The 12,857-nt window shown below is 41.5% G+C and overlaps 1 protein-coding gene across 1 annotated transcript in view; it reads right to left on the bottom strand.

The window, feature by feature from the left end:
• Window positions 1–3,600: 3,600 nt before the first annotated feature.
• Window positions 3,601–12,857, bottom strand: part of ephb6 (eph receptor B6) — a 76,520-nt gene continuing 67,263 nt past the window's right edge. The window contains 9 exon segments of the mRNA XM_051956704.1: window positions 3,601–5,466; window positions 5,510–5,552; window positions 5,596–5,689; window positions 6,690–6,848; window positions 6,923–7,107; window positions 9,607–9,756; window positions 9,828–10,046; window positions 11,473–11,720; window positions 11,792–11,908. Coding sequence (XP_051812664.1) covers window positions 5,541–5,552; window positions 5,596–5,689; window positions 6,690–6,848; window positions 6,923–7,107; window positions 9,607–9,756; window positions 9,828–10,046; window positions 11,473–11,720; window positions 11,792–11,908 — 1,184 coding nt within the window. The 3' untranslated portion in view covers window positions 3,601–5,466; window positions 5,510–5,540.

Raw genomic sequence — 12,857 nt, 5'->3', positions numbered from 1 at the left:
TGTACAGGTGGACAGGTAGACAGGTGGACAGGTGAGTCCGCCACCAGTCCTGCTGCTGTATCTGCTGAGGCGTTGAAATAAAAACCTGTTTGTAAAGTGCCGTCTAAAGCGATAAAACCTGATTCTTGCTGCAGGTGGAAGCTCCTCCAGGTGAAACTGTAAATCTGGAGATGATGTCTGACCTCCACAAACACGACCAGCAGCTTCATTCACAGAGTCAACAGCAGCCATTACAGTAATTGCTGCGTCTTACATCCCATAATAATACATCTGGAGGCTGCAGGATCACCGGCTCACGTCATTTTCCTGCTCCGGAGGCCGAAAACAAAGCCGGAGCTGCTTTTTATTCAGATGCAGACGCAGTATTTTGTCCTCAGAGGTCTGAACATAGAGCAGATGAAAAATACAAAAAATACACAAATAGAGCAATAATGTCTAGTTTAATTGCTGTTTTTGTAGTATTCATAATAATATTTGTATTTACTGCAGTATTTTTCCCTCAAATCTGAACATTGAGGACATGCAGTACGACCACCAGGACCTATGAACCTCTGAAGGAGTTCCAAGACACAGACTAGGCCTCCCTAACAAGGCCACCAAGACTCCTATGACTCCTCTAGAGACTTGTTAGGGAGGCCACCAAGACTCCTATGACTCCTCTAGAGACTTGTTAGGGAGGCCACCAAGACTCCTATGACTCCTCTAGAGACTAGTGAGGGAGGCCACCAAGACTCCTATGACTCCTCTAGACACTTGTCAGGGAGGCCACCAAGACTCCTATGACTCCTCTAGAGACTATTGAGGGAGGCCACCAAGACTCCTATGACTCCTCTAGAGACTTGTTAGGGAGGCCACCAAGACTCCTATGACTCCTCTAGAGACTTGTTAGGGAGGCACCAAGATTCCTATGACTCCTCTAGAGATTAGTGAGGGAGGCCACCAAGACTCCTATGACTCCTCTAGAGACTAGTGAGGGAGGCCACCAAGACTCCTGACTCCTCTAGAGACTAGTGAGGGAGGCCACCAAGACTCCTATGACTCCTCTAGAGACTAGTGAGGGAGGCCACCAAGACTCCTATGACTCCTCTAGAGACTAGTGAGGGAGGCCATCAAGACTCCTATGACTCCTCTAGAGACTTGTTAGGGAGGCACCAAGACTCCTATGACTCCTCTAGACACTTGTCAGGGAGGCCACCAAGACTCCTATGACTCCTCTAGAGACTATTGAGGGAGGCCACCAAGACTCCTATGACTCCTCTAGAGACTTGTTAGGGAGGCACCAAGACTCCTATGACTCCTCTAGAGACTAGTGAGGGAGGCACCAAGACTCCTATGACTCCTCGAGAGACCAGTGAGGGAGGCCACCAAGACTCCTATGACTCCTCTAGAGACTAGTGAGGGAGGCCACCAAGACTCCTATGACTCCTCTAGAGACTAGTGAGGGAGGCACCAAGACTCCTATGACTCCTCGAGAGACCAGTGAGGGAGGCCACCAAGACTCCTATGACTCCTCTAGAGACTAGTGAGGGAGGCCACCAAGACTCCTATGACTCCTCTAGAGACTTGTTAGGGAGGCCACCAAGACTCCTATGACTCCTCTTAAACTAGTGAAAAAGGCCAACAAGCCAGAGCTGCTTTTTGTTCACCAAAATCACCTTTATTTGACGTTTTGAAGCAGCTTTCTGTCCTCACAGGTGAATTATTTCCACCCTGCTGACTCAGGTGAGCTCCTGCAGCTCCTCGGCAGGTATTTTTCCAGCTCCATTTATAGAAGGTGACTGAGAGCAGCGGTGAGCCGCCGGATAAACAGGCTTCAGGAGGATCTATAGCAGGCTGTGATGATGAGATAATAGCTGTTTACCGGAGCGCAGCCAGAAAGACCGACGGTTTCCTCACTGTTCACGTCTTTATAAGGAAACAATAACATCATAAAAACACGATTCTGTGGCTTCAGCGTTCAGTGTTTCTGGACCGACGTAACAATGTCGAGTTAATTTGAGTCGTACGCCGCAGAAAACAGTCATTAGAGAAACTTTATGACGGATCAGAGAGAACCAGAGAGACAAATAACCAGCAGAGAGCAGATAGCGAACAATACAGGTCAAAAGTTTGAGGTCAGACAGAAAGCTCCATGTTAAAGTTCTTCTAAAGGAGCTAAAGTTCCTCTAAATGAGTTAATGTTGCCGTAAAATGAGCTAAAGTTGCTCTACGTTAGTTAAAGTTGCTCAATCTTAGTTAAAGTTGTTCTATTTTAATTTAAAGTTGTTCTGTATCAGTCAAAGTTGCTCAAATTGGCTAAAGCTGCTCCATGTGAGTAAAATTTGTTGTCTTTTTATCATTATTTTTTGTCTGTTTCTGGTTGATTTGTGTCTCTTTGCAGTCGTTTTGTGTGTAATGTGGAGCTTTGTGTGATTTAAACTAAAGTTCCTGAACATTTTCCGTCACTGACCTGCGGTTTGACATTGAGGCGTTGCGGCTGCAGCCTGACGTGCTGCACAATGCGTCCTCTGCTCAGATTAATGCGGGTTTGTGCTGATCTCAGAGCAGATCTGCAGCGATACGAGCAGCTCGGCTTCAGGATGCTGATTCCTGCAGATCTGCTCCCAGATTCTCCTCAAAGCTGCTGATCTGAAGAACCGGAGTTCATCTTTACCTCCGTGAAGGTGACACCAGGACACCAAGGTTAAAGTACTGCTGAGGGTATAAGTTTAGAGGTTCTACTGCATACAGGAAATATGAATGAAGGTGTTAGTTTCAGTCTGATCTTATATCATTTTATAATTTCAACAAGTTTAATAAATATTGTGACACATGGTAAGTATTTGCAGTATTTATTGTAGTACTTCTGATACATATTGCTGTATTTATAGCAGTTTTTGCAGCATTTATAGCATTAATTACAGTATTTACAGCCGTATTTTGTCCTCAGAGGTCTGAACATCTATCATATGCAGTATTTGTAGTATTTATAGCAGTTTTTGTAGCATTTATTCCTATATTTTCAGTATTTATTGATTGACTTTCTAATACACATTGAAGTATTTATAGTAGTTTTGACAGTATTTGTACCATTCATTGCAGTATTAATTGCATTATTTGTAGTATTTATCATAATATGTCGTTCTCAGGCCCAGACACAGAGCAGATGCAGTATTTGTAGTATTTCTAGCAGTATTTGCAGTAGTTATTGTAGTAATTCTAATACATATTGCTGTATTTATAGCAGTTGTTGCAGTATTTGTACCATTCATCACTATATTTATAGTGTTAATTGCAGTATTTGTATATTTATTGCAGTATTTGTCCTTCGATTGAACACTCAGCAGCATTTGTAGTATTTATTGCTCTATTTGTGGTATTTTTTTTTTGCAGAATGTCAAGCTCAATTGCTGTATTTTTAGTATTTACGACAGTATTTCTACTGTTTACTTCTCGCCTGTGACTCCTCTAATGGACCGCGTTTTTCAGTCATTATAGATGTGCTAAGAGGTTTTTTTTTGTCATATATTGACTGTAATATTTTATTTTTTTTCCACAAAATATCTGATAAAATCCACCCATAATGAGAGACGACATTCAGAAAAACCAGAAACGGCTGCGTTCTTTAAATAAAATCATATTTATTTTACAAATTTGCACAATTATCACGGAACAGTGGTGAACACTCGCACAAGTAAACAGCTAGTAATGTGTGTAGCCCGACACACTAGTCTCACACTCACGCGCGCACACACACACGCACACACACACATTTCTCTTCCTTCAAGTGTAAATCAGATCCGATTTTGTCCGTCGTTCCCGTTCCACACATTCACGATGACTCGGTGCTTCAGAAGGAGGTGACGTGTGGACGGACATGGAAACGTTGGTAGCCGAGGTGAAGCTTCGAGCTGCCGTGTCTACCAGCGTCTTCTAGCTTCAGTGACGGTGTGTTTTTGGACGTTTTCTGGACCTGATTCTTCCACCGCCGGCTGCTGCAACACACCGCCTCCGACATTTGGCTTTTTTGGGTTTGGAGGAAGTGATAGGACTTTACAGATAACTGTTTTTGTCATTTTGTCTCTCACTTTCGTCATTTCGTCTCATTTTTGTCATTTCGTCTCATTTTTGTCGTTTTAATAACTTTGTCTAATTTTTGTCATTTTGTCTCACTTTTGTCGTTTTAATAACTTTGTCTCGTTTTTGTCATTTTGTGTCTCACATTTGTCATTTCGTCTCATTTTTGTCATTTTGTGTCTCATTTTGTCATATTGTGTCTTGTTTTTGTCATTTTGTATCTTGTTTTTGTCATTTTGTCTCATTTTTGTCATTTTGTGTCTCATTTTTGTCATTTTGTCTCATTTTTTGTCGTTTTGTGTCTCATTGTTGTCATTTTGTGTCTCATTTTTGTCATTGTTGTCATTTTGTGTCTCATTTTTGTCATTTTGTGTCATTGTTGCCATATTGTGTCTCATTTTTGTCATTTTGTGTCTTATTTTTGTCGTTTTGTGTCTCATTTTTTTGTTTTGTCTCATTTTTGTTGTTTTGTCTCATTTGTCGTTTTGTGTCTCATTTTTGTCATTTTGTCTCATTTTTGTCGTTTTGTGTCTCATTTTTGTCATTTTGTCTCATTTTTGTCATTTTGTCTCATTTTTGTCATTTTGTGTCTCATTTTTGTCATTTTGTCTCATTTTTGTCGTTCTGTGTCTCATTTTTGTCATTTTGTGTCTCATTTTGTCGTTTTGTGTCTCATTTTTGTTGTTTTGTCTAATTTTTGTCGTTTTGTGTCTCATTTTTGTCATTTTGTGTCTCAACACACCACCCCCAACATTTGGCTTCTTTAGGTTTGGAGGAAGTGATAGAACTTTACAAATAACTGGAAAAATATCAGAAAAAGAGGCTTCTTGATTGTCTTCACGCAATTCTTTGTGAGGAGAGATCTCCCTAAAATATTCAACAAAAGATATTTTTGTATCGGTGAGGATAGAGGAGGTTTAAAGGACGGAAGGTTTGGAGGTGAGGAGGAGTCAGACGACCATAAAGTGAAACGTGGTGAAAACATGAAGGAAACGTCCTCAGCAGCCTCACTGTGACCCGAACCACAGCTCCCATAGTGCATCGCTCTGACGACTCGGCGAGAAAAAGTCCGAGTCCGGTTCTATTTCACGCCTCCTGGTTGATTGGAGTGGCGTCGCTTCGCTGGTTCTTCTTCTGGTTTTGGTTTTAAAACATGCTCCATCACAGCAGGAGGTTCTGGAGCTCAGACCTCCACCTGGTCCCGGTTCAGGAGGAGGTTCTGGAGTTCAGACCTCCACCTGGCCCCGGTTCAGGAGGAGGTTCTGGAGCTCAGACCTCCACCTGGTCCCGGTTCAGGAAGAGGTTCTGGAGCTCAGACCTCCACCTGGCCCCGGTTCAGGAGGAGGTTCTGGAGCTCAGACCTCCACCTGGCCCCGGTTCAGGAGGAGGTTCTGGAGCTCAGACCTCCACCTGGCCCCGGTTCAGGAAGAGGTTCTGGACCTCAGACCTCCACCTGGCCCCGGTTCAGGAGGAGGTTCTGGAGCTCAGACCTCCACCTGGCCCTGGTTCAGGAGGAGGTTCTGGAGCTCAGACCTCCACCTGGCCCTGGTTCAGGTGGGCTTTGAGCTGCTGGGCTGCGATCGTCATCTTCCTCTGGTGGCCCAACAGGTTCACGCCCAGGTTCTGGACGTCTCTGCAGGAGAAACGATGTTTTAATCAGCATTAATATATTAATAACAACACGTAGGATTATGAGATTTTCTGCTGTCGTCCTTTAAGACCTACAGCCACATGAAAACTATTGAACCCCCCTGACATTTTTGATAGTCTGGTGAAATGAGCGACACTACAGCTGCAGGCGATTATTAAATCATATCAGAGGTGAACAGCTAGTTTATTGAAATATAACACCAAAACAGAAATCAGGATGTAATTCATAATCCATCCAAAATTTAAACTTCTTTTACAAAAAGCAGGTTGCAAAATTATTCATTAATGTGTTGCGTTTAGAGAAAAAAAACATATCCAAACTTAAAATTGTAATTTTTCATGAAAATTACATGTGTTCTTTAAAAAAAAACTCTAAACTGTTGACACAAAATAAATTCTCTATAAAACCGAAACTGATTCTGCATGACTGACTCAGCTGTGACCAACAGTGGAAAATTCAAGATGAACCAGAAACTGTCAAAAAAGAATTTTAAGCTTTCCAACTTTCTGATGGTCCTTGAACTACTCATTTGTTGCAAACAGTTCCATTAGAGGACAAATCTGAGCTTAATATTGTGATATTCTATCAAAATTCCTTTATTCTACATGTGCCATTAAAAAAAATCCAAAATAATCTGGTTACTTAAACTAGATTCTGTATAAAACAGAAACTGATTTTCTGTGACTGACTCAGCTGTGACCAACAGCGGAAACTTTTCAGGTCAACTAGAAACTGACAAAAACAGAAAGAATCCTCAGATTTCCAACTTTTGGATGGTCCTTGAACTACTCATTTTTGGTGTAAAGTTCCATTAGAAAACAAATCTGAGCTTCATATTGTGCTATATCATTTGGACCAAACAGATTCAGCTTTCGGATGTTCTGCTGATTTGTTCTGATAAAAAGAAATCCGTCTGAGTATTCTGACAGTATCCCAGCGTCTGTAGATAAAACAGACCAGAGAAGAACCCCTGAATACTCACTCCATGGTGAGCCTGCTGACCCGGTCCAGTGAGTCCAGGTGAGCCCGGTCGAACTCGTCCTGGTACCGCTCCATCCTCAGAGCCTTCAGCCAATCGCTGACCGTCGCCACGGACGACAGGTCGGTGGGGGTGGGGCTTAGCAGCGGCTGGGAGCAGCTCCTGGAGACAAACGAGACGTTTAGAACCAGAACCGAGCAGCTGTGAGTCCAGCGGAGGAGGTTCTGGAGTCTCACCGGGTCGGTTCTGCCTTCAGGGAGGCCGGGTGTCTGATGAGCCGGTCCAGAGAGGACAGCAGAGAGTCAAAGCCGAGCCGGTCGCCCCGGTCGGCCTGCCAGCACTGCAGCATCAGGGAGTGGAGGGCAGCGGGGCAGTTATGGGGGGCAGGAAGGCGGTACTGATCCGCTACGGCCTTCATCACCTGCAGACAGACGGAGAACCATTTAAACGTCTGTTCTAGAGCAGCAGCAGGAGAACCTTATCCAGCTGGGATCAGTTTGTTCTAAAAACGTTCAGAGGAAGTTCTGCAAAGTTCTGGTTGTGTCTGTAGGAGGAAGGTCCAGCTCCCAGACAAGGGTGAAAGTAAGCCGGAACGGTCCGGAACTGCAAAAGATCTGGTGGCGGAACGCAGTTCCGGGAAAAGATCTGCTGGCGGTACGCCGCTCATCCACCGGTACGCCGCCCGGCCTGCCTGCTATCCATAGATATCGACCGGAGTTCACTCAGCAGTACGTCAGTGCGCATGCGTGTCTACTTCCGTAACACAGCGATTGTTATGGCCAGTAGCAGCCAATAGCAAATAGGTGCACTTGATTTATTGCACTGGGACGAGCAATAAATTACACGTGAAATTCCACACGTTCTTGTGATTGGCTGAAAAACTTTCAACAGGATTTACAATGGTTAGCATCGACGGAATGGGGTGAAAGTAAGCCGGAACGGTCAAGTTCCGGTAAGAATTTAAAACTACTTTCACCCCAGCTCCCAGAACAAAACCAGGACAAGGTTCTCTGAAGATCTTCTAAAACTGGTCTTCCTGAAATGCTTCCATCGCATCGATTTCTGGAGAACATTTTGCTTTCATGGAACGTTCTATTTTTATATTCTATCATTATTTCTACATTTGTTTTTCTAGATTTCGTAAAGCGTCTTTTAGTGTCTCAAGAAAGTTTTACTTATAAAGAACAATCCAAAAACGTAACCGCCAAACGTTTTTAGAACATCTTTAGAGAACGTTTTCTCTGCCTTTAAGAAGAACATTCTGGGAAGTAGAAAAATAAAAACTCTAGAAATGACTGGAACTCTGCAGAACAATCGTACAAAATGTTCTCCAGACGTTATGGAGGCCTCAGATGACAGAACTTTTAAAGGTGGAACATTAAGGAAACAGTTCTTCTATTAAAAGTTCATACAATGCTCCGTGATGACAAATGAACATCTGGAAACCATCTGAAGAACACTGGAGCATAAAGGTCCAGCTACGTTATGACCAAATATTCTTAGGGCGTATTTAGAAAACGATCTATAAAACTTTACTAGAACTTTGCAGAACTTTCTCAGATTGTTTGTAAAACCTCTAAACATTCCTGCTGGAGCTGCTTTTCTCCTGCAGAACTGAGACGGAGGAACGGAGCTCTCATCTGATAAATAATTGATCGGGTTTTCCTTTGGTGCATTTTTTATGTCTTCGCTGCAGCTGAAGGTCTGAAAGATGCAACAAACTCAGAGAACACAAACGGCAGAACCGCCGGTTGTTTAACCCCTCAGGATCTCCAGAACCTTCATTTTTAATGCCGTGTTCTCACTTTTTATTGGACTCCAGAGACAGTCGGACTGAAGGACTGGACTTTGTTTCCATCATGAGCTAAGAATAACCTTAACCCTTTAAAGCACAACCCGACTGATTTAATGTTCTATATGGTTGATTTTTATGTGAATGTTCTTAAAGAAAATATTAGAAGTTTTATTGATATATATGGAATCACTACAGATATTTTTAGGATTTTTTGGGGGAGATTTTTACTCATTTTTTGAAAATATTTAAAAGAATTTTCTTGCCAAAATTTGGGGATTATTTACATAAAATTACAGGGAAATTTCCTAAAGGTTTTTAAAATTTTCAGATATTTCAGGAATTGTTTTGCAGATTTTTTTTCAGACAAGGAAACAATATATTTTGGAGCCTGTAAATGAAGACAACAGGAGGGTTAAAACATCTTAAATATCTTGTTAAGTCAAACAGTCTTGAAATGATCTTGCTTTCAGTTGTATTTTACAAGAAAACACAAAATAAGTTTAATGCATCTCAAATCAGGAGGTTACATGAAAGCAGAAATCTATTTTTGAGAGAAAAACTACTATTTGATTATTATTTTTTTACTATTTTAAGGCACCTAAGCTTGACAATTCTGGTAAAATAGAGCTTAAAATAACCTGTTTTATTCCAGTTTTCTGTTGGGTTTATTCCAGTTTTATTCAAATTTTCTAACAGTTTTTTTCTAATTTTCTGCCAGTTTTAATCCAAGTTTACAACAGTTTTATTCCAGTTTTTTTTTACCAGTTGTATTCCAGTTTTTTTTTTTTTTTTTACCAATTTCAACTCAATTTTACACCAATTTTAATCCAGTTTTCTACTATTTTCTCTTCATTTTTATTCCATTTTCATTCCAGTTTTACACCGGTTTTATTCCAGTTTTGTACCTGTTTTATTCTAGTTTTTTTTACCAGTTTTTTTCTTCAGTTTTACTTTTTCCAGATAATTTTAAGATCTCAAGATTCTAAATATCACATCTTATTTCAAGAAATCTTACGAAGCCAGTTTCACGTGTTCTATTGGCAGATTTATTTCACCTATTTCAAGGTAAAAGTTCCTTGAGGTAAATTTTTCTTTTCTTGTTTTGAGAGGGGCGTTTCTTCTCACCTCCTGGTTGCTCATGTCCCAGTATGGACGTTCTCCGTAGGACATCACCTCCCACATCAGGATGCCGAAGCTCCAGACGTCGCTGGCCGAGCTGAACTTACGATGCTGGAAGGCTTCTGGCGCCGTCCACCTCACAGGAATCTTACTGCCCTGAGGGAGAACAGGACGGTGAACCGGAGAACACAGAGCCAGACCAACAGCTGACCCCGTCCAGAACCTACCAGCGAGGCGGTGTAGGTGGGGATGTTGTGGTCCAGACCCCTCATCAGCCTGGACAGGCCGAAGTCGGACACCTTGCAGACCAGGTTGGAGTTGACCAACACGTTTCTGGCCGCCAGGTCTCTGTGGACGAAGTTCCTCTCAGAAAGGTACCTCATCCCGGCGCCGACGCCCCTCAGCATCCCGACCAGCTGCAGGACGCTGAACTGACCCTCGTTCTCCTGACGGGAAGCAAACAGACGGAGTTTAGCTGAACAACAAGGTGACGGATCTGAGACTCATCTCTGTTCATCCTCCTACCTGCAGCCTGGAAATCGATCTCAGTGAATCATTTAACGCATGTTTTAATTCCTGAAATGCATTTTGATGAGAGGAGGCAGAGTGAGGACCAACACGGTTCTATGTTTGGAAGTTTTTATGACATCCAGTAAAAATAAAGATGCAGGTTGAAGACAGAAGCAGGACTGACTAATGTCCTTATATAACAAACAGTCTGGAACTAAACTTTACATCCATGTTTATCACAAAGTCTGTAGTTTCTAATGACTGCAAGAACTCTGATGGAACAATTTTGGTTCTTTCATAGATTTATTAAAGGTTTATATCAAACATTCCCACAATGCTGTCAATGCAACGTGCAGTTTTAAGAACATTAGAGCACAGCAGGGCAATAATTCAGCACCAATCATTTTAAAAACGTCTTGAGATGTAAAAAGAACATTCTGGGTACGAAAAAAAACTAACTTCCTACTGAAAACATCACTAGAACATTCTCAGAACATTTCCTGTGAGGTTAAAAGTGAACGAAGACGCAACATTCAGAGGATGCTGTGAGATTATGTTCTGTGATGACAAAGAAGACACATCAAAAATGGTTCTCCAGATGTTATCAAGGCCTCAGATGACAGAACTTTTAGCAAACAGTTCGTCTGTTAAAAGTTCCCACAAAATAACTGAATATCTGACATCTAACTGATCAGTCGTTGCTAAATTAGTCGGTCAACTCGAATGTTACCGTATTCCACAGTTTTTTAAACAGAATTCTTCTACCACCGTCGCTGCCAGGTTGTAACAGCATTTTTATTTTTATTCTTCCACGGTTCTGTTCGTCTGACAGAGATCATCAAACGGGGCAGAAGCTGGAAAACATCAGCGGACGGATGGAGGAGCTGAATCAGATTCAAATGAAGCTTCAATCAGAGACGTCCGGTCCGATTAAACGCTTCGACTACACAGGATCTGAGGAGGTGGATGCTGAGAGGAGGTTCTGGATGTTCTGGTGTGTTCTAAGACGAGGTGTTGGACGGTTCTACTGTGTTGTGAGATGATAGTTCTGGATGGTTTTGAGAGGATGTGTTGGATGGTTCTGGATGGTTCTGGTGTGTTCTGAGGTAATGGTTCTGGATGGTTCTGGTGTGTTCTGGATGGTTCTGGTGTCTTCTGGTGTGTTCTGGATGGTTCTGGTGTGTTCTGGGGTAATGGTTCTGGATGTTCTGGTGTGTTCTGGATGTTTCTGGTGTGTTCCGGATGGTTCTGGTGTGTTCTGGGGTAACGGTTCTGGATGGTTCTGGTGTGTTCTGGTGTGTTCTGGATGGTTCTGGATGTTTCTGGTGTGTTCCGGATGGTTCTACATGGTTCTGTTCTCACCCTGAGGAAGGCGTCCAGAGGTCCGTTCTCCATGAACTCAGTGACGATCCTCTCCGGGGGGGTTCTGGTCACGACTCCCTCCAGCTTCAGGACGTTGGGGTGGTCGAACTGCCCCAGAACTCCGGCCTCGCTGAGGAACATGCCCCTCTCCCGGTCCGACGCCCCCCAGCGGAGCGTCTTCACGGCCACCAGAACCTCCCTGCGGCCCATCGGACGGTACCGGCCCCGGGACACCTCCCCGAACTGGGCTGGAGGAGAGCGGCGGCGTCACACGGTGGTCAGATTTAAAATCACAGCTTTAATTTACCTCTCAGGTTACCTGCTCCGATCACCTCCTCGATCTTCAGGTGGGTCGGGTCGATCTCACGGGCAAATTCTTTAACCGCCTCACTGGGGTCCTCGTAGGTGGACGGGTCCACGTAGTACTTCACCCCTCCTGGAAGAAAAACATAGGCATTTAGTTTAGATATTTGATGACAGATTTATTAGAGAGACCTGAAAATATGACACTGATGTACACAAAAATAATCTGCTTAAAAAAATCTGTAAAAGGAGCCGTGAAAAAAATCTGTAAGGAAATGTAAAAAATCTGTTAAAAAATGTGCAAAAAATCTGTTTAAAATGTGTAAAAAAATCTGTTTAAAAATCTGATAAAATGTAATAAAATGTGTTTAAAATGTGGAAAAAAATCTGGATAAAAATCTGTTAAAAATGTAATAAAATGTGTTAAAATGTGTAAAAAAATCTGTTAAAAAAATCTGTGAAAAGAAATGTTAAAAGTTCCATCAAAGTCTGCCAGGAGTTATTGCAGTTAAATTTCTTTTTTTTTTTTTTTAAATATTGCAAAATTTAGAAGCTGAAAAAACAGTACAAATATTAACAAATATTTGTAAAATAAATACATTTCATGATTATTAAATACATTTAACTAATTTAATTAATTAATGTAACAAAACAAGTAAAACCTGTAAAATAACATTAAAAAATTAAAAACTATTCTAAACTAATTAATTCATTTTTCATTCAAATAATGTCAGTCATATCAATAAATATCTATAAAATACTTATATGAGTTAAATAATTCAATATTTCCTAACTAAATTAAAATGTAAAATCTGTAACATTACAGTAGATTATTTGTTTTTAAAAACACCTACAAATGGTTCATTTTTTAGTGTGAGCCAGATTTAATATTAGTTTAATTCATTAAATTAATTTTCTTTTTCAGTGAATGAATTAAAGCTTTTAGAATAAAATCAATTATTATTTCTACAAATGAAAACCAAACCTTCACAGCCACAGAGTTTAATCTCTGAGTCATTTTTTAAATGTCAAAGCAAACGTTTGACTTTTAATTCCAGTGAATCTAATTAAAGGTGAATTAA

Source organism: Acanthochromis polyacanthus, chromosome 12 (assembly GCF_021347895.1).
Source record: "Acanthochromis polyacanthus isolate Apoly-LR-REF ecotype Palm Island chromosome 12, KAUST_Apoly_ChrSc, whole genome shotgun sequence".
NCBI lineage: Eukaryota > Metazoa > Chordata > Actinopteri > Pomacentridae > Acanthochromis > Acanthochromis polyacanthus.
Note: the sequence above shows the minus strand (reverse complement) of the source record. Positions and strands in the feature narration are given on the sequence as shown.